This window comes from Eublepharis macularius, chromosome 18 (assembly GCF_028583425.1).
Source record: "Eublepharis macularius isolate TG4126 chromosome 18, MPM_Emac_v1.0, whole genome shotgun sequence".
Taxonomy (NCBI): domain Eukaryota; kingdom Metazoa; phylum Chordata; class Lepidosauria; order Squamata; family Eublepharidae; genus Eublepharis; species Eublepharis macularius.
Genome location: NC_072807.1, coordinates 21,269,657 through 21,292,330, shown reverse-complemented (window position 1 = coordinate 21,292,330; position 22,674 = coordinate 21,269,657). Strand labels below are relative to the sequence as shown.

The 22,674-nt window shown below is 43.7% G+C and overlaps 1 protein-coding gene across 1 annotated transcript in view; it reads right to left on the bottom strand.

The window, feature by feature from the left end:
- The window catches only part of ALDH1A3 (aldehyde dehydrogenase 1 family member A3), a 37,316-nt gene extending 34,142 nt beyond the window's left edge, over positions 1 to 3,174 (bottom strand). Inside the window, exon 1 of the mRNA XM_055002604.1 lies at positions 3,048 to 3,174. Coding sequence (XP_054858579.1) covers positions 3,048 to 3,149 — 102 coding nt within the window. The 5' untranslated portion in view covers positions 3,150 to 3,174. The remainder of the gene's footprint in view (positions 1 to 3,047) is intronic.
- Between the last annotated feature and the right edge of the window lie 19,500 nt (positions 3,175 to 22,674).

Genomic DNA, 22,674 nt, shown 5'->3' with positions numbered 1-22,674 from the left:
TCTACCAAAAAAATCATTCTATGCAATCTAGGGAAGAATCAACACAGTGCATTTCTCTGATACCCTTGACTGAAGATTTACATTATATTCCAGTGGTTTTATATATTACCTTTAGAACACACAACCTCTTTTTAAATAGATGAGTCTACCAAAAAAAAAATCTGCCAAATGAGTTTTTAAAAATCTTTAATCATTAAACATGAAAATACTTGACATCCTTATGTAGTTCATATATAGCTACAGTCCTTAGCACGACAATACATTCGGCACTGGTCTCTCCAACCTTTATTTCCTTAATACTTGTGTGATTTCCTGCAATGTTTCTGGATGCGTTTATCACCGTACTGGACGGCTCCCAACACTACCAATACATTTTAAAATCAAATTTCAAGTAGGTTTGTGCGTACAAAGATCCATATGCATTTAATTTTTCAGCTGGAAGAATGTCTCCTTATACGGACCAAAAACACACACTCACCTTTGAGAAACTGCTATATCCTTCGTTTTATTGTAAACGCACTTTACACGTAATTTACCCTGCGTTTTCTTCAATAGGCTAATTTTAATCTTGGGGATTATTTTCTACTGTGATTTTGGATTTAGATATCCCGCTAAATCCCACTAAACCCTACACTTTTCATTAATATATAGCTGACCTTACCATTTGAGATTTTGATTACGGGGGAAAGGAAATCAGTTACCAAATTTTAATCATGACTGAGATTTATTTATTTTTTGCTTCCCCCTCTAAAAAAAGGCCAGTTTGAAAGCTTGCAACCTAGCAAATTATTAGGACAATAAAAAAAGGATCACACGTTATTTTCCTTTGTGGATTTCAAGAAGAATAAATAAAGTTACTATTCATCTAGAAGAAATGAGAAAATACACAATTTTAATTGAAAATGGTTATTTAAGTGAGGTCTCTCATCAATACATCCTATGCTGAGCATAATTCCCAAGTATTATTTCCATTTTAATTTAAAAAGTACTACAGCTTATCCATATCTGATGATGTGAGCAGTGACTCACGAGAGATCATATTGAAATAAATGTTGTTGGTCTTCAAGGCACCACTGGACTCTTTGTTTTATTTTCCAATGGGGGAAAAAACCCAGTTTCACAATTCCATCCAGCCTTTTCGTTGAGCTTGGAATGAGATATCAAGCCCTTAGTTAACGTTGTGTTGCTTCCGTGTTATTTTAAATAAACACTCACACAAGGAGACCCTCATTCTCCTCTTCACGCAGTTACAGGGCAGATTCCAAGGAAACATTTAGATAACGAACTACTAACCTGCATACGGGTTTTGCTCAATTCTAGCCATTATCCCTAGCCCACGTTGGATTCCGCACATGTTGGATAATGCACTTCCAATCTTCTTTAGAGATCATTTGGAACTGAATTTTTCGAGTGTGAAACAAAAAAATCCACTTCCAAACGATAGCTGAAGTGCATTGAAAGTGCATTATCCAACATGTGCGGAATCAGAGGTATAACAGAGCATTAATGCCAGAGCCACACCAGGTGTTCTTGACAGGAAATAATCTGTCCGGGTTTTTTATAGGATGCTGGAGAATAGAATCTTTTTTTTTTTTTAAGTGAGAACTGGTATACAGCAGTGAACGAAATAAAGTGCTAGAAGTCAGCCCAGAAACCCCGAGTTCAAATCTTACCACAGGGCCAAGCTACACATGACGAATGACACTTGAACGGCAAGTGGACTGAGCGGAGGGCAAGTGAACAGGGAGAAATACACTTGCTGTTCAAGTGTCATTCGTCATGTGTAGCTTGGCCCACAGTCACCCCCACAGGGCCACAGCTGTGGCTTTCATCTGAATTACAGGAATTATAACACCAGCATCTCTTACAGGAACACAATAAGGCTTTCCAGTTGATGTGTTCAGAGGCATTCTAAGGTTTTTTTAAATATCACACATATCCCGTTTTAAGTAGGACACATATTCCGTTAAAAATGAATCCACAGAGGATCAGCGCAGCTCAGCACAAAGAGAGAGAGAGAGAGACTTAAATTGGGAAGACCACATTTGATATCCCTGCTCAGCTATAAACACACTAAGAGCGCATCTTTGCTTTCCATCTCTCCACCTATAAAATAGAAACGACACAGATGTAACCACCCAGGGTTGTCCAATGCAGATCTGAGAATGCACAGCTTTTTAAAAAAAGAAGCCAAGATAATAATTAACACAGAGCAGAAAGCCACACACACACACAGGTGCCAAAAGCATCTTTTGGAGTCCATTCCAGATGGGTAGCTGTGACAAGGAAAAAATTAAACAAGAATCCAGTAGCACTTTTAAAACTAACAAGACAAAAGTTATTCCCACAGAAGCTTTTAAGGGGCAGAGCTCACTTCATGAGATGTAAGGAATGCTTCCTGATGAAGAAAATCCTGATTCAGGAAAGCTTACACCAAAGTAAGTATAAGTCTTTACAGTGCCACTGGGCTCCTGTTTAAATTTGGAGCCGGCATCAGTTCGCCATCAGCTCTTTGCAGACAGACTCTGCAGCATTCACCCTGTAAAGGAGGCGTGTTTTTTCTAGACAGGAAAGGCAAGAATATCATAAGGACTAGAAACTTACTGTTGATCATGCTGTATTCTTATTTAGTTAATGTCCCAGCTATTGATTGCATTGTATTCACTTGCAGTGTGTAATCCGCCTTAGATCTCAGTGAGAAAGGCAGACTAATAATAGTAGCAAAATCAAAAAGAGTCCAGTAGCACCTTTAAGACTAACCAACTTTATTGTAGCATAAGCTTTCGAGAATCACAGTTCTCTTCGTCAGATGCATGCATGCTACAATATGCTACAATAAAGTTGGTTAATCTTAAAGGTGCTACTGGACTCTTTTTGGTTTTGCTACTACAGACTAACACGGCTAACTCCTCTGCATCTAATAATAGTAGCAGCAGCAGTAATAGTAATACTTGCTTTAAAAACTTTCTTCTGTGCCTCCCAGAGCAGGATGGCTCCAGGTTACCAAAGCGAGTAGGAAACGTCCCCTTCCTCCCGCCGCATCTTACCTTGGTGTACTGGATCTCCAGGTTCTTAATGGGCCGAGGGACCTGCGGGGCGCCCTTCTTCTCCGGTTGCCCGTTCTCCACCGTCCCGTTCAGCGCAGCCATACCCAAAGCCCTCGCCTGTAGCGCACCGCCGCACTCGCCGAGAGGATGACAGGCGCCGTCGCCTTTATGCGCCTCCTGCCTCCCCGGCGCGGCTCCGCGCTGGGCCTCCCATTGGCTCCCCAGCCCGGCCGCTCCGCCCGCCCGCCCGCGGCAGGTAGGAGGGAACGCGGGCGGCGCGCAAAAACGCCGAGCCAAGAGGCGCAAACGCGGCCGGAGCGGCGCTGGACTCCTCGCTTCTGCTCCCCGGCGAGGCGGCGGCTGGGCCGGCAGAGCTCCCGGCTGGGCTCGCTGCAAACAGTGCCGGCGATTGTTGGGGAGGGAGGGGAAGAGGGAAGCGGCAAGCGGGGCGCCGCGGCCGTCGCCCGGGACAGGCAGCCGGGGACGCACGCGTGTGCGCTAAGGCGCAGGGCGGCGGGGATGCGCGTGTGCGGGTACACTCACATTATATCATGCATGTTTTATATCTCGCGTGCGTGTGTTTATTTAAATTATAGAAACATATGTATGGAAATGATACATAACGATACACGCACCTGGCAACTTTATGAATGCAAAATAGCAAAGAGTCCAGTAGCACCTTTAAGACGAACCAACTTTATTGTAGCATAAGCTTTCGAGAGCCACAGCATCTGTGCTACAATAAAGTTGGTTCGTCTTAAAGGTGCTACTCGACTCTCTGCTATTTTGCTACTGCAGACTAACACGGCTGACTCCTCTGGATTTATGAATACAGGAGTGGATGGATAGATAGACCCTTCATTTATACCCCAGCTTTCTCTCCAGAGGGGACCTAAAACGGTTCCCGTCATTTTTCTCTCTTTCGTTTTATCTCCACCACAAACTTGTGAGGTAGGTTAGTCTGACAGTGTGTGTGACTGGCCACGATCACCCTGCGAGCTTCAACATTAGAGCGAGGACGGACAGACAGACAGATAGACACTTCATTTATCTGCCCTGCCTTTCTCTCCAATGGGGACCCAAAGTGGCTTATGGGGACCCAAAGGGGCTTACGACATTCTCCTCTCCTCCACTTTATCTTCACAAGAACCTTGCGAGGCAGACTAGGCTGAGTGTGTGTGAGTGGCCCAAAGTCACCGAGCGTGTGTTCATGTTAAGAGTTTGTGATGGATAGGTAGGAAAGTAGGTAGACAGATAACACACACTCAAGGCCAAACACATGTATATATATATGGCAACTTTATATAAACTCTTTGATCATATATATAGATATAGAGATAAATATAGATAGATATGATCAAAGAGTTTATATAAAGTTGTCATATATATATATATATATTGTATGTGGATTTTGTTGTTTCATTTTGGCTTTAACTTGTAATTTTTTAATTATTAATGTAAGCCACCTTGAACCAAGAAGAAACTTTTAAATAAAATTAATTAATAAGAAATGATATAAATATTCACTTCAGAGTGTAAAAAATGGCCTTATGTCATTCGTATAGGTGTGTGTTTTCCATTATTTATTGACTTATTTTGTACCACTGTCCATTTTCCACAATGGTGATCCAAAGCTACATCATTCTTTTCTCCTCAATTTTATCCCCATAACAACAACCCTGTGAAGTAGGTTAGGCCGAGAGGGTGTGATGGTCCAAGGTCACCCAGTGGGATTCGGCCCTGGAATTGCCAGATCTTAGTCTGACAATAGCCCACATATCTTGGATGTTTATACCACACACATATATTTTTATATGAATATATATATGGCAACAATGATACACACACATACAAGTGCCTTAAAAACAAGCACGCACAACCCAGTTCCCCCTCCCAAGTACGAACCTCGGAGGAGATCACCTGCATTGCAACACATGTGCGTGTTTTCCCCTGCGACATGTAAGGGGATGATCTCATATCAGATTAACCCCTCCTAATCAAAAACGTGTGCACCATGGCCCAGTCCCAGGCTGTATCCTCCACCCCACCCCCACACTGCATCGATCAATGTGAAGACATTCTCTCGGCTCCTTTTGGCTTCCTCCCTTTTCTCTCTGGCCTGTTGCCCACCAGCTGGGATGCTTCTTCTACGTCCAAAGGGACCAACCATGCACCCCAGAATTCCAGCCAGAGCTGCCGGCCACTGTCTACAGTAAAGCCGGAATGCAGAACCTGGATTTGGTTTCAGCTTGTGAAATCCCAGAGCAACCAGAGGCGATACTTAGTTTCTGCTGGTCGGGGGAATAAATACAGGAGCTCAAATCTGCCAGAAAACACCAACCACTGATTTGGAAGCCGTTCTTTTGAATTCTTGATGAGGACAACCTGGGTGAGGGTTCCAGAACTTCAGGGAGGTGACATGTACCCATTTCCCCCTGGGAATTAAAATTGGAGGCAAACTTCCTCCATAGCTTGGCTTTCAAAACACATGAGACTTGCAGGGGTCATTTAGTAGGAAAAGAGCTGGAGGAACTCATTAGCATAACTCAGCATATGCCACACCCCTTGACATTACTGGAAATGTTTCATTAGCATAACTGATTTGTATATGCCACACCCCCTGGCATTACCTATCCTGGCTGTTTTGGACCCAATCCTGGCCATTCAGGGCCGAAATTGGGCCCAAAATGGCAAAAAAGGGCTGAAAAGGGGTCCAAAATGGTCAAGATCTGCTGAGCAGGAGAGTGATCTACCACCCGTCAGAGGCCCGATCCGGGCCGTTTTGGCCCCAATCCAGGACGAAACGGGCCCAAAATGGCCGAGAGTCAGGTGGGCGGGGCCACCTTACATGTGACCTCTTTGGGGAACTGCAGGAACTGTGTTCCTGTGCGTTCCCCCTCGAAATGAGCCCTGCGTGAGAGTTGTCTGCCCTCAAAGCAGTTCACCTGCTGTGTTTCTATGTGAGTTACCGAGATGAATAGGGTAAGTAATATAGCAGGGACTCAAGCAGAGACACCAACCAGCCTCCTCTCAGGGCACATCATTTGACTGTGTGGATGAGATGTGGGGGAACCATCTGCCCTGAGTGCAGGTTGGTGGGAAGATGACAAGCTCAGAGCAGTGAATTGGGCAGAGCTGCAGTAGGTAGCATCCCCTGTGGTTGAGAACTCTGGGCTCATAAGAGCCTTTAGTTATTTGATGAGTCTTTCATTAGCAGTTCTCCTATGGTACTATCCTGTTGTATAGTTTGAGCTTAACACTCTACATTCTCAGGGCTTAGATGGAATGGCAATCTGTACCTAATCAAGGGTGTTTTTCCTCTAATCTTATATTTGCTGTTCCTGAAAATAAAGGCACCAGTCACCACCATCCCAACACCTGTTAAGCCCTGTTATCCTCACCATAGTAATAGTAAGCATCCTTGTTCAAAAATAAATCCCATCGAAAGCAATAGCACACTTTCTGAATGAAGATGGATATGATTCTTGAGTTATGTTAGTTCATACAATGTCAGTAAGGCAGCCAGGTGAGCAAGTCATGCATTTTCCCACATTCCCATGAAACACACCTTATCCTATATTTAGGGAATATATATATATATATTACCAAACATTCCAAACATTCAGCAAAACCAAAAAGTTCCCAAAAGATCAAAATTGCAAAAAGTACAAAGCAGAAGCAACCTTGTGAAATCTAGAACCCAAATTTATTGTACCAGTTTCTGGAGAACTGTACAGGACAGGAGTCTCCAATTTTTTGAGGCTGTGGACACCTTTGGAATTCTGACCCAGAGAGGCAGGCACAGCCCCAAAATGGTTACCACAAAATGGCTGCTGCAAGAGGTGGACCCAGCCACAAAATGGCTGCCGTGGCTTACCTCCAGTCACACACTGAAGATCCTTGTGCTGTGGTGGCAGCAGCTGCTGGCAAATTAATGTTTGTAAACAATCTCTGCTGCCAATCAAATTTCCAGTGGCCAATCAGAAGCCTTGCTGGGCAAAAGCCCCACTTGGCCCTGCCCACTTTCTAAAAACACTTGATGGGTACCAGGAATTGTGTGAATGGGCACCATGGCACCCATGGGTACCATGCTCACCCATGTAGAATAAACATTTGTGAGGAGTGAGGCCACATCTATGTACCCAGTGCATCTCTTAAGAATAGAGTTGCCAGCTTTGGTTTGGGACATTCCAGGAAATTTGGGGGGTGGAGTCTAGAGAGGGTGGAGTTTGAGGAGGGTGGGGCCTCAGTGGAGTACAATGCCATAGAGTCCCCCTCCAAAGCAGCCATTTTCTCCAGGGGAACTGCTTTCTGTAGTCTGGAGACCAGTTGTCATTCCAGGAGCTCTCCAGCCACCACCTGGAGGTTGGCAACCCTACTTAAGCAGACTTACACCTGTCTAAGCCCTTGGACTTCAACAGATTAAGAAGGGTTTAACTCTCTTTAGGGTTGTACTGTCGGCATCCCCCTTTGTATATGAGTGCATCTGAAATTGTAAAAAGTCCCTATCAGAGTACTGTGCGGAGGTTTTATTAACATGCTCAGATGAATACCTGGAAAGCAGGAGAGCTCAGCAGGCTTGATCTCACTTCTGTCTCCCCTCCATTCCCTGAATCTATACACTGTTCCTGGTACAATTTCGGTCCTGGCCCCAGCCTGATGGAATGCTCTGTCTGAAGAGAGCAAGGCCCGGCAAGATTTGTCGTCCTTTCGCTGGGCCTGCAAGATGGAGCTGTTCCGCCAGGCATATGGGCAGTGCCAGGCGGAGCCCCCTGACCGGTTGATGATGGATTGGGCCCTCCCCACCACCAGTACCCCCCGTTTTAAAAACTCTTTTACTGCAAAGATGCTCTGAAGTTGATTTAAATCTGATCAGTGGGATTCTGTGCTGCTATTCTGATGTTTATATTTTTACTTGTATTTTAACTGTGTAAATTTGGATGTTTTAGTATTGTTTATTTACAATAACTGTTTTATATATTCGAAAAGAGTCCAGTAGCACCTTTCAGACTAACCAACTTTACTGTAGCATAAGCTTTCGAGAATCACAGTTCTCTTCGTCAGATGCGTGACGAAGAGAACTGTGATTCTCGAAAGCTTATGCTACAGTAAAGTTGGTTAGTCTGAAAGGTTGCTACTGGACTCTTTTCGATTTTGCTACTACAGACTAACACGGCTAAGTCCTCTGAATCTATGTTTTATATTTTTTAACCTTTATGTATTTGTAATCCGCCCTGAGCCTGCTGGAAATGTGGGGAGGGCGGAATAAAAGTCGAAAACAAATAAGTAAATCAAATACACAGATAAACCCATGAGCAGTCCTAGAATACTGGTAGCCAAAAGGTCTCTTTGGAAAAGAAGATTCCCTGGCCATAGGTTTCTTCAGTCTACATCAGGAGGCAGGCAGCCATTACCAAAAAACAAACAGACCCTGGACCTGTTCATTTGAGTGCATGATTCATGAGCTAGAATTGCGAGGTTACGTAGGAAGAGCATCACTTTCACTTTGGATTGTTTATTGGTTTTAATTTTTTCGTCTTCTTGGAATCTCCGTTGTTCCCCTGCTCACTCCAACTGGGACCTTGACATTCCCGAGCACTTCCTTCCATCTGGCATCTCTGGAGGTGTTGAGGAATTTCCTGATTATGTGACCAGCACTCTCACAAACGACAACTTTCATTTTCAGTCATAGGCAATAACGAGATGGAGATATTTCTTCTAAACTTTTTTGCTTCAGAGACTCAGGATGCCTCCTGGAGCCGGATTGAGAAGGAGATTGTAATTTTCTGGAGACAGCAATTGGGGGGCTTCCCACCATGAAGATCTGTTAACAGCCAACACTCTGCTCCGGATGCTTATTTGGCAACTGAAGGAAGGCATCTTGTGCTTTGGGGGGCAGGGGGAGAACAAATTTATGGTTTGGCCTCATTTGTGCAGTTCTGGACCCCCATATCTCAAAAAAGATATCGCAGAGCTATAAAAAGTGCAGAAGATCGAGGAGCTGGAGTAACTTTCCTATGAGGAAAGGCTGAAGTGTTTGGGACTTTTCAGTTTAGAAAAGAGATGACTAACAAGGGGACACAATAACGATTTATTAAATTATGACCAGGGTAGAGAAAGGAGACAGAGAGAACTTTTTCTCCCTCTCCCAAAAGATTAGAACTCAAGGGCATCTCCTGAATTTGATGGGCAATAGATCCAAGGACAGACAAAAGGAAGCTGTTCTTCACTCAACAAGTAATTTAATTGTGGTATTTGCTGCCAGCAGATGTAGTGATGGCCGCTAGTCTAGATGGCTTTAAAAGGGCATTTGACCGATTCATAGAGAAGAGGTCCCTCAATGGCCACTAGACTAGAGGCAGTAAACCTCTGAGAGAGAGGAAGCAACATCAGAGAAAGATTTTGTCCTCTATGGCCTGTTTTTCGGTCCTCCAGGGGGATATAGTTGACTACTTTGTGAGACAGGAAGCTCTACTGGATGGACTACTGGATCAATCCCACAGGGGATCTCTTGGGTTCTTAATTAATATATGACAAACAAAGCAACAGAATTAATAATCTCTCCTTCCCCTTTTCATCTTCATGTTTGTACCACTCTCCCCTTCCCATCCCTGTAAGCTTTTATTACGAGAGCCAGTTTGGTGTAGTGGTTAGGAGCGGCAGAACTCTAATCTGGAGAGCCTAGTTTGATTCCCCACTCCTCCGCTTTAAGCCAGCTGGGTGACCTTGGGTCAGTCACAGCTTCTCAGAGCTCTCTCAGCCTCACCCACTTCACAGGGTGATTGTCGTGAGAATAATAACAACACACTTTGTAAACCACTCTGAGTGGGCATTAAGTTGTCCTGAAGGGCACATTACGTTATTAAGGGAGGACAAACATGTGGAAGAACCATATCAAAATCGATTCCACTGCTAAGAAAATCAGGAATAAATTGAATATGCAGAAAAGCCCAAGGGAGAATACAGGAATGAGGGAGCTGACCTTTTTTGGACAACTTTTACTGAGTCCCCCCCAAAAAGCACTCTGAAGGACTTGCCGGCACATAGACACACTTACACACACATACAAGATCCATCTCCTACTATCCACCTCATTTTCAATGATTACATTACTCCAATGTTAATGAAGATCTGCCCCCCTCTCTCCTCATTAACAAAGCCTACTGTCAGCGCCCGTTGCTGCCTCTGGCCCCTCGGCCCATGAGTATTCCAATGAAAACAGAAACAATAATTCATTTCAGAGCAAAATATTTACATTGCAAGGGAGTCGCTTTGATGTGGGCCTGGGAAGGGGGGGTAACCATGGCCCTCCCCACTGCTGCTGCTGACACCCCGAGTCGAGGGCCTTTGGCTCTTGGAAGGTGGAGTGGGTTGGCTAGGGGAAGCCTCGAGATGGGTGGGTGAGAGGGACAGGAGAAGGGGGGGGGGGCTTTGCACCTGGGCCTGATGAAGTTTAATAGACTTTAACACATGCAAACAAGTGCTTTTGTTCGGGGGGACAAAGGTCTTTGCAGCTTAGGGCTGATTCCCAAACAGTGTGGCCGTTGTTTCCCCTCCGATGCCTCTTGTCACTCTCCTTGTCAAAGTTTAATTAGGACAACGAGCTTTTGCGGGCTCATTTTGCACTTCAGCAACTTCCTAACACTTCCTAACGAGGAGGGAAGGGGGCTCGGAAAACCTCTGAGGCGGGGTGGGGAGGAGACTGGGCCACAGCAGAGGAAGGGGTGGGTGGGGGAAAAAAAACAGAGGAAAGTTGGTGGTGTGAAAAACCAATTGTCCATTCGTCAGGAGATAGGGTTTTTGTTTTTCCTTGATGGGTAAGCTGCATCTGTTGGATGCGCAAGCCGCAGTAAAGAATTTGGCGATCCCAAGTTTTTAAAAATAGATAGCACAAAGAAATACATCCTACTACAAAGTCCATGGCTGGAAGAACAGCCATTAGCAGGTTTGGCGAAAGGTTTGAGTTACCTTACTGACTACTAGCATATTTCTTGCGGCTTACGCGTTTGGGGACAAGAGCCCATGTCTCGGAGCTCTTTGTCTTCGAGGAAAAGTTTAGAAAAAATGGAGACTTTTTTATTTAAGAAAAAAGATATAACCAATGGGGCATGAAGGTAGATAAAATTATGAACAGGGTGGAAAGAGGGGAACGGTTCTTCCAGCAGACGTAATGGTGAGTGATCCATGCATGGCCGTTCTCGCGTACTCCATTTTTATCATCATAATGACCATCTTGCTCAATACTATTCTCATGTATCGTTCACCATTCTCATTTGGACCCAAGTTGGATTTTACGGACGGTTTAAAAAAAAAATTAATCCGTAGGTGTATTACAAAATATGACAGCATCAGGCAATCAGTAAGTGGATTGCAGGATACGGTAACATTTTATTCTCGCAACAAAGATTCCCAGTAAGGCAAAATTGTGCAATTGGGCTGGGATGGGAGGTGGGGGATAACCAGAAGCAGGGCTCATTTTAAGAGGGGGATGCGCAGGAACGCAGTTCCAGCAGTTCCCCAAAGAGGTCACATGACAGGTGGCCCCGCCCACCTGACTCTCAGCCATTTGGGGCCTGTTTCAGCCTGGAGGCCTCTGATGGGTAGTGGATCACTCTCCCACACAGCAGCGGTCTGATCCTGACCTTTCTCGCCCCTTTTCGGCCATTTTCTGCCCCTTTTTGCCATTTTGGGCCCAATTTCGGCCCTGAATGGCCAGGATTGGGTCCAAAACAGCCAGGATAGGTGATGTCAGGGGGTGTGGCATATGCAAATCAGTTATGCCAATGACACACTTCTGGTGATGGCAAGGGGTGTGGCATATGCTAATGAGTTCCTCCAGCTCTTTTTCTACAAAATGACCCCTGACCAGAAGAATGCATGCAAACCTCTCTAAGGCGACAAGACAATCAGTTTAGGAAAGGCTTTGCTCGTAAGAAAAGTAACCTGGTGAGCAGAACCATTGCACTGCAGCATTGCTCCTTCAACAAGGATGCCCTTCTGAACAATTCTATTTCGTGCATTTTGAGAAATGACAGAAGTGTGGGGCCTTCCTAATAGCCTTAAGCAAACTGTTCCATAATGCACGTTGTATAATGCAGAGAATGCATGCAAGAGAGCAGTTGGTGATTTTGTCAGTGTGCAGGGTGGTACATTCAGCAGGCTTTGCTGTGATGAGTGAAGCTGTTGTGGCGGAACATAGCAAGAGAGACAGTCCTGTGGGTACGGGGGTGCAATGCCATGAATAGTTTGTAAGTGATAGGTAAAACCTTGAACTGAGCCTGGTACCTCATCAATAACCAATGGGGGTGTCTGCAGAAAAGGAGCGATATGCAGATTCCACTCGTCAGCCAATAGTAGCCGTGGTGTTCTGTACTAACTGTAGATTCCAAATTGTCTTCAAGGGCATACCCAGGCAGAGTGAACTACAGTAGTCCAGCTTTGAAGTAACCATAACATGGATCCATGTGGCCAGGTCAGCAGAGCAAGGCAGAGCAAAATGGAGATGACAGTATGTCCTTTTTGCAGCTGCAGCAGCTCGCTTCTCCGGCAATAAAGCTGGAATACCACCTGTTTGCCGCTCAGATGGAAATTTTGTGTTTTGTTCCCTTAAAGGGCAAATAACAGCATGGATAAGGGGGGATTCAGCTCATGAAAATGGCATGGTGGGAAAGAGGTAACCCTCCCTTCTATGATTTAAAATGTTTAAAAGCAGGAGATCAGTTTTTAAGAAAGAAAGAAAGAAAGAAAGAAAGAAAGAAAGAAAGAAAGAAAGAAAGAAAGAAAGAAAGAAAGAAAGAAAGAAAGAAAGATTAACTTGACTGCTAATTTAAGTGTAGTGGTTACAGGTTAGAGTTTTAGATTAGAATCTGGGAAACTCAGGTTCAAACCCTAAGTCTGCCATAGAAATGTTCTGGCTAACTTTGATAAGTACAGAAGAGGGTATAACTGGAGGAATTCATTCTCTCTTTTTCATCAGCTCCAGGGTTGATTTTTAAAGCTTTGCTTTTCATTGTACTGTCTCTGTCTTCTTCCACACGCTGATCAGATCAAATTCCAGCCAAATATGGACGAAGTTATATTTCACGCATTAGCTTTCACGGATCAGGTAGCAGCCACGGTCACCTAGTCGCAGTTTGCCTGACAGCCCCTCGATTAAATTCCAATTAACTAATCATCAGCTGAATATAAGAATGAAATTATATCCAACATCAAAAAACCAAGACAGAACAGTGGTGGAGCGGGTGGGTGGGTGGAAAGAGAGCAAGGAAAGATTCTGGAACACTCAAAAGGCAGACTGAGAGGAAAGCAAGCTTTTTAAAAAGAATCAAAAGCAATTTTGAAAAGGAGTCGGAGAATTCATGAAGAATAGGTTGAATGGCATACATTAGAAACAGTGGCCACTTCCAGACGGCTTACCTGCCTCCGGAACGTTGCGCCATGTTGTGGGGAAAACGCGAAATATCGCATTTTCTCGCGCGAGTTCGTGCAAAACTCGCATGAGAAAATGCGGTATTTCGCGTTTTCCCCGCAACATGGCGCGACATTCCGGAGGCAGGTAAGCTGTCTGGAAACGGCCACTGTCTAAATGGAACTTCTATATTCAGAATCGAAAAGAGTCCAGTAGCACCTTTAAGACTAACCAACTTTACTGTAGCATAAGCTTTCAAGAATCATGAAGAGAACTGTGATTCTCGAAAGCTTATGCTACAGTAAAGTTGGTTAGTCTGAAAGGTGCTACTGGACTCTTTTCTATTTTGCTACTACAGACTAACACGGCTAACTCCTCTGGATCTATATTCAGAGGTGGTCTACCCAGGTATCAGACGCTGAGGACAGAAAAATGCTGTTGGTTGCCCCAGTTGAGAACTTCTAGAGCAGGGATCTCTAACCTTATTGAACCTGTGCCCACTTTTGGAATTTTGATTTGTTGCTGTTCACCTCTGTGTGCACATCTTTTTTAAAAAGTCCCAGATCTGTTACATGTCGGTCTTTGCTTCTTTTCCTTAGTTTGAAGTATATTGGTTGCTAAGTATGCAAATAGGTCTGAGCTGAAGGTGGAGATTTGTTTAATGACTGCTGATGTCACAAAAGCAGTGTTCTAAAAGGAGGGAAGGAAGCATTATCATTACTGTTTGTAGCAACACTTATGTAGTAACTGTGCTTAGGACTGGACTGTGAGAGGAGGGAGTCTCTCTCTGACTGGAAGGGTTACAGGTTCCCTGAACACAGAATATTACTTTCCATTCCTTTTCAGCTTCTGACATGACCACTCTACCCACACCATCAAAGAGGGAAAAAAGAATCACAGAATAATCATGATAGATTATGATATATATTTATATAAAATGATTTTCTTATTCTTATAGTATTTTACGTTTATTTGTTCAGATCACCTAACATTACTATTGTTATTCATCTGGTTCTGTATCATTAAAAGAAATCTGGAATTTATCTCCATGTTGGAGAATGGGAGGTAAGAAAGAACAAGGGGAAAACAGTCATGCATTTTCCTTTGGGTGTAGCCAGTTTATATAAAAATATTCTTATTTCAGCAATTTGGGGTGGTGTTGGTGTTTCACTTTTTTTTCTGAACAAAACCGCAACATTTTCAGGTTTACAGTTTAGCTTTTAAAAACTTGGCTCGATCTGAGGAGCAGAGCTGGGGAGGAAAAATCAGTTTTCTTCGTCGACACGAAGATGTGCAATTTTAGTTCATGAGTTCCAGATTTGCCTAATTTTTCAAAGCTTTGATTTAAAATACGACTCTTTGGCAGTGAGTGTTTCCTTTAGTGGATTTTAATTAGTTTTCATGAAGTAAAATGGAATTGAACTAAAATTAGAAAATAAACATTCAATTTGGGATGGTGATGTAGCTGAGCGGTTACAGGCCAGATCATACAGTTTCTCCTCCAACTCATCTTGATGAAGATTCGTTCATATAGCTCCAGTTGCAATGATCAAGCAAGTGTCTTTAAATACATGAAAGTACACAGGGCTTTTTTTCAGCTGGAACACGGTGGAACGGAGTTCCGGAACCTCTTGAAAATGGTCACATGGCTGGTGGCCCGACCCCCTGATCTCCAGACAGAGGGGAGTTTAGATTGCCCTCCGTGCTGCCAAGCGGCACAGAGGGCAATCTCAACTAACCTCTGTCTGGAGATCAGGGGGCGGGGCCACCAGCCATGTGACCATTTTCTCCGAGGGCAACCCACTGAGTTCCACCACCTCTTTTCCCAGAAAAAAAGCTCTGTAAGTACATGTGCATCCAGGAGAGCTTCCAACACCTCCCCTGCACCTCCCCACAATACAACATGGAAACAGACTTTTCCCTCTGGCTACTTTTACACATAGTTGGAGAATGCACTCTCAATAAGCTCTAGCAATCTTCTTGTGGGAAACAGAAACATTCAGTTGCAAATGATTTCTAAAGTGCACTGAGAATGCATTATCTGGCATGTGTGAAAGCAATAATTATAGTTTTCTACCCAATAGAGACCACAAGCAGCTTAAGACATCATTCTCTTCTTCTCCTTTTTATCCTTACAACAATAACCCTGTGAGGTAGGTTAGGCTGAGAGGGTGTGATTGGCCCAAGCTTCCATTGCAAAGTGGAGTTTTGAACCTGGGTCTCCCAGATCTGAGCTTGATACTACTATACCAGTGCATACTTAGTTGAAAAATGGAGTTTTCTTTAAAAAAATTCTACCTTAGAGATGATCAGTTTGGAACAGCAGCATTTTGCACGCATGCAGGTTTTTTTTAAAAAAATGCAAACTTGCTCAGCAGGCACGAGACATCTTACATGAGGATGCTCAAGTGTAGGGAGACACCATGTTAACCGGGAAACATAGTTTAAAAAGATAGGGCCAAAGGGTCTGTTAATAGCTGGCGGAGATCACTCCTCAGAGGCTTTGTTAATTTCATCTTTGCCTCCCCAAAGGCTCTGTCAATTTCACCTCCCTTTGGAGGAGGCAAAGATGAAATTAACAAAGCCTCTGAGGAGCAATCTCCGCCAGCTCTGTCTTTTTAAACTACCCTGGTGTAGAGAGGTGAAATTGATAGAGCCTTTGAGTGCCTTTGGCTCTGTCTTTTTAAACTATGCTTCCTGGCTAAATTTGTGTCTCTCTACACTTGAGTGTCCTGTTGTAAGATGTCTCCTGTAGAGACGCTAGTCATTTGATGCTGAACCAGAGACCCAGTGATCAGCTCATGTATGGATTGTTGCATTCAAACAAAGTAAGCTTGATTGTCAAACACAGTCAGTTCAAAATCTGCAGCATCCCTTGTTCTCTTAGCTCTGAATTTCTCTGTTACAGATGGCTGAAGCTGCATTCATGAAGTCAAATCTCTCCCCTTGTAACAATGTAGGGAAGAATCTTGTTCGATATGGCTGATCAGGTCACTCTGTCTCTTCTTAAAAATAGAAACCGAAGCCATTTGAAGGTTTCCCTTTGTATCATTCAGAGCTTCAGATTCAAGTTCACTCAATGGCAAAGAAACACAGTTGGTTTCCCTGGGTGCTGGTGCTCTTTTGTAACTCGATGTGTTTGAATTGCTTTCACTGTTTTAAGTCCATCCAGCATCTAACAGAACCAAGGGCTGCTGGACAATTATCAGAATTTCCCTTTGAAACAAAATATACTGTGTGTTTCTCTGTCTATTTTCCAGTTTTTGATTTCAGGTTTTTTTGTTTGCCTGCTTGCTTTGGTTTTTGTTTTAACATAGTATCCAGTATCAGAGAACCTGGCAGTCAACAATGCAGAGAGACTAGAGGAGTATTTGGTTGTTCTAGATACAGCATATAGTATTTTTTTCTCCCCAAAAGCCAGGCCACAACTATTTCCTCTGTCCGTGACCAAGTTTGATTCTTATGTCTTTTTTATACCCAGTGACTCTGGGATATAGCTGACCCAAATAAAACCATTTGACAGTTATCCAAATTTCCAAGTTTGTCATGCTGCATTATGAACATGAATTCATAGTTTATCTCTGAGTTAGAGAGCTTTAGACTACCTGCCATCTGTGAATCATTTTGATTTTGGCAAACACCAGATATGAAATATAACCCGTCACATCACTCTAAGTGCATTTTTAAAATCACATAATTCTCTCTACCCTATTTTATACTCACAACAGCCCTATGAGGTAGGTCAGGCTGAGAGAAAAATGCTTGGTCCCAGATCATCTAACGAACTTTGTAGCAGAGTGGGGATCTGAACTGGATCGCCCAGGTTGTAGCCTGATACTCCAACTACACCACCACAATAGCCCGTCAGTGCTATGACATATTGTTGTGCATTATCCATCAAATAATGTCCCACGTTAAAATTATCCTCGGAAGGATGGAAGGCTGAGTCAACCTTGCGCCGGCTTTTGAACCCAGCTTCCGCCAGGATCGAACTCAGGTCGTGAGCAGAGCTTGGGCTGCAGTACTGCAGCTTACCACTCTGCGCCATGGGGCTCCTGGATTATACACCCCAAAATTCCTGAACTGAAGAGATACACACAAAAACAGTTTAGGGCCCATACTGTGATTTCCAGAATGGTAAATGCAAATCTGGAATTCTTAGACATGACAAACTCCTGAAAAATCTGTGTTTGGCTGCTTGCCATTATCATCATCAGCAGGCAAGTTTTTCTTTGATTCTTCTGATTTCCCAGGCAATGGCATTTCTCCTTTCCAGTTGGATGCTTGAAACGGATTGGAACTGTGCTTCCAGCCAATCTTCCTTGGACACAAGCCCCAGAGGACTCACTAGGCAACCCCTGACCCAGGTGAGGCACAGGAGGGACACTTATGCTGGAGCTATTGACACACCCAGTGATGACCCCCAGCGGGGCAGCACCTACCAGGCTGGCAAGGGCAATGTCAGGGGCCCAGACCAGGAGGGGCTCAACAATGTCAGAGCAGTTTTCCTTAAAACTTCTTAAATAGTGCAAGTAATTAAGGTACCCCTACAGTGGACTCTCACCCTGACCTGAATAGCCCAGGTGAGCCTGATGTTGTCAGATCTCAGAAGCTAAGCAGGGTTAGCCTTGGATAGTAATTGGACTGCAGATCTCCAACAAAGACCAGGGTTGCAGAGGCAGGCAATGGCAAACCACCTCTGTCAGTCTTTTGCCATGAAAACCCTGCCAGCTGTGACCTGAGGGCACTCTCCACCCCACAGCAGACTCTCGGTTTGAAGATGTGCGAGTCTCATGCAATCACACAAACGTGTGCTCTATTTTTTTTGGAAAATTCAAACTATTCAAAATTCAACTATTTGCAAAGTATTCAAACTATTTTCAAAGATTTCAGACAGTGACACCGGGGGCGGGGGGGGGGGGGCGGGTCTGCAAAGGAAGACTTCCTTACTTTGTGAAAGGAGACAACAGTCAACAACAAAGAAGGATGGCTAGTGCAGTGTTTTCAGTGGAAAAGTGTGTGTGTGTGTGTGTGTGTGTGTATTGAAAGTCAATGTAAGATTATCAGTGGGCTTAGACTGGAGTAACATTTTTAGGATTGCACTATACATAAAGAAACCTGATGCAGAGAGAATGATTTTTTAAAAAACACCAGCAGCTGGCACCATTGCCACTTCCCCCCATAGGTAGTGCGACAAGGGGCACCTGCTTCGGTGGTCTATGGAATCAAACCCATTCTGCTTGAAACTTAGGGAGTCTTTAGATTAGAGTGATGGCTAAGTTCTGTGCAAATTTGGTGCCATTACCTTTAAAAATCAGCTGCACCTGCCTCTCAAATTGGTTCACTCATTGAAAATAATGGTCCCAATATTCCAGAACCCTAAAAAAAAAAAAGACAAGAGATTTGACTCCCAAAACGCTTCTGTCCTACCAAAAAAATAATGAACTACGGTAAAGGTGTCCTCCTTGAATCCTGGATCTGAAACGATATGATTTTTTTCTCAAAACACACCCCTAGTTGTCCCAGCCCCAATATTGCACCACTGATGAATTAAGGAGTGTGTGAAGTAATGTCCTCCAGACTGTAACACCGTAAGGATTTCCCTGAGTCTCTATGGAAAACGTCATGACATCACTTCCAGGTACAACTGGAATGGACACCACTTCCACCCATCCGCCCCAATTTTTGGGTCCCACTGGAGTGAAGAGCAATGGGGGGTTGGGCTGGAGCTGGGTGCATGGGTGGGAAATTGCCCAACATGATAAGCTTACAGAAAACACATTACTAGAGATGGGCATGAACCGAACCATGTGGTTCGTGGTTCATCAAATTTGATGAACCACGAACTTTTATGAACCTGCCCCTGGTTCACGAACCGCTTCATTTGGTTCGTGAAAACAGCACATCCAGGCCAGAAAACCATCACTTCCGGGTCAGCAGAAAGTCACTTCCGGGCCAGCAGAAGGTCTGCAGGAAGCCCATCCCCTGTTGCCTAGGAAACTGATTGATCGGCACCTAGCTGCATGCAGTGACGAACCAAAAAATGAAACAAACGAACCAGCCTAAAGTTTGTGGCGGTTTGTCAGAAATGGGATTTGACAAACCACTGGTTCACGAACCATGAACAGGCCTGGTTCGTGCTTAATTTTGGTCCGTGTCCATCTCTACACATTTCCCATAGCTTTCTCTGACTTACTGCAGGCTGAGAAATGCCCCACGGGTTACAGCCAATACAATTCTTTCCTGCAAAGGGTATTTCCCCTTGCTAATGCAGGGTTAAATGTGATGGGCCCACCACAGCTGCTCAGCGCCATGAACCCAAAGGACTTGAGGCTTCCAGCAACATCCCCTCCAGGTGCTCCTGTCTGGAACAAAGGATCTTTCACCAGACTCCAAGAATGAATGGAGAAGCCTGCTCCTTGTGCTGGTTGCTAACTTGCTTTCCTGAATGGAAATATTTGGTTACAGTAAGAGCTGTTATTTCATAGGTAGGCCACCCCACAGAACAACTGGGAGGGAATGGGAGCTGTAATCTGACTCAGGCAATGTATGGGGTGGGGAGCTGAAGTGGGGACCCCTCCATACTATCAGCACATGCCTGAACAGTCAATTTCTTAAAAGAGTGGTTTGTTGAGGGGTGGGATAGCAAAACACATTGAAAACTTGGGGGTCAGGCATGTATTTTATCCATAGAAGCAGCGTCCTGGGTAGCCATGTTGATCTACGCTAGAAGAGCAAAATCGGAGTCCAGTAACACATTAGAGACCAACAAAATTTCCAGGGTGTAAGCTTTTGAGAGCCACAGCTCCCTTTGTCAGCAAGAGGATATCCATAGAGGTAGTTCTCAAACATCTGGGCTCTTATTTTCGGCCTGCTGCAACTGGCTTAGTGGAATTGGAATCTCCAATGGTCAGTGCTGGGCAAGGCAAAGGCAGGCAAGGCAAAGGCAACCTGCAAGATAAGGCAAGATAAGCAGTCTCAGAAAAGCCATTGGTCTGAAGCTCAAGGTGGTCTGTGGAATGGATTATTTGTGAACCACGATCAAGGCCATGGTAGTTGCTGGAGAGGCAAGTGAGACCAGGCAAACATCGAGGCCTGAGCTGGAAACATTTCTCACTCAAGCAAGCCTTTATTGGCATATATAAAAATATAAGATTTTAAATAGAGAAATGAGTTCATACAGAATGAGATTAAAATTACAGATAGGAGCAGTGCAGCAAAATCAGAATATTACTTGTCAGGGCATATAGCCACGGCACTGTAGAGAAACTTTGCTACTATTTCAGTTATTTCCTCATCTGGGTTGTCAAGCAGAAACTGAACCTTAAAATCATCAGAAGACTCTGAAAGTTGGGCTAATATAGGATGTAGAAGATCCTGGCGTGGCGCCAGATAAAAAGAGTACTGGAGAAGAACGTGGGAAACAGTTTCAACAGAGTCCATCAAACAAGGAAACATTTCTAGTAGAGATTATTCTGAATTTCTTATCCTTCCATCCCAAGAATTTGGTCTTGCTTTTTCTTGGTGTGAATTGGACTCCTGATTTTTATTTTTGGACCATTTTCTATTTCCTTGCACAAAACCCCTTGCTAAAGTATGTATTTTTCAATGTGTATTGTATCAACAAAGCCGCACGACACATTCTGTTAATAAGACTAAAGTCCAGTGGTACCTTCAGGACTAATAACATTTATTTAGAATATGAACTTACATGAGCAGAGCCCATGCCAATAGTGGATATTGCATGTATAAATATTTCTAAATCCTATATCCACTTGCACGCACAGTACAAAGGAATCTATAAAACCCACAATGAAAAACAGAGAACTGAAGCTGTTGATGAAAATGTAAATGAACATAACAAGCAATGAAAAATGGAACATTCATTCACCCACAGTGAAGCCAAATTAGAGATCTCCAATATGCAGAAGACTGAAAAAAAATGATGCCATTTGCCCTCCAACATTTCAACCTTTTGTGGCTCACAACAACCACAGAAGTGCAATTTTCTATTTTGAATTTGGGGTAGGGGGTTGTTGCTGATGTTCTAAAAGTTCTTTTGCTGGCATCGCATTTCTTTGGCTTGTTTTCATTATTATGCAAAATGTTATTTTCTGTTGTAATATCTCTGTTTGCCATTTCATTTTGTATAACACTTTCACAGTTTGTGCCTCTCTCCTAAGAAATCACCCTTTAAACATTTCAGGAAAATGTAGTAGGAGAAAAAGTTCAAGATTCTAGGCCCTTGTAAGTAGCATTGTTAAGAGAAATTCTTAATTTTTTCTTTACCCAGTTTCTCCCTAAAATCTAGCGATCAATTTCTTTTCTTCTTAGGAATTTGGAATCTGTTTCTAATCAGTTTTGTTTTGATCAAAGAGTTAATCGAAGAGAGGAGGGGCAGGCAAGGAAGTTCTGCAAAATTTCACTCTGTAGATGCTCAGAGGCAGGCAGTGTCTTCCCAAACCTTCCTATCCTTCCGCTAGAACACCACCATGCTGTGTGTAATGCAACACAACGGCAAGGGCTGAAGTTACAAGAAAGTGCATTGATTTCTCTACAAAGAGAAATGAAAGAGAAATGAAAGAGAAATCCCTCTTTTAAAAGAGAAGAAGAACTATTGGCTATATCTAAAAAAGAAACAGTGGGGAGGGAATACCCCTCCCTATAACAATGTGTTTTTGTTTTAAGGGAAACTGTATGGCCACTAAACACAAAGCTCAAGGAAATGAATGGAGTTTGTTCATTCGCTGTGATCCCCATTTTGAATGTAAATGAATTATGCTTTCCTTTTGAGAAATTTGGAAATAAACACTCCATTTGCCTCTCTTACCAGAGCTGCAAATAAAGAGATGGGGCAAAAACACAGTATTGGTGTTGTGCCGCTTGTAGAACAGGGCTTGCACAGGAGAATTTCCCTGGGGAATGGGGACCCAAAAAACCACAGATCCCAGATCCCTTTAGTCCGGCATCCTGTTCCCTGCAGTCATCTCTGGCGAGCAAAACCTTTGCCTCCTGTTTCCAACCCAGGCAGCAACTGACACTGGGGAAATTTTGCCTTCAAACCTAGACATCTGATGTACCTCATTTTTAGGAACGAATTGCTTTCACTCTATCCACCGGCTGTCAAAAAATGGGAGCATCAAAGCTTTCAAGATCAGTTACCACCATCTCAAAGAGTGCCTGGAACATCACTACCTGGATGTGCTTCGAGTGCTATGT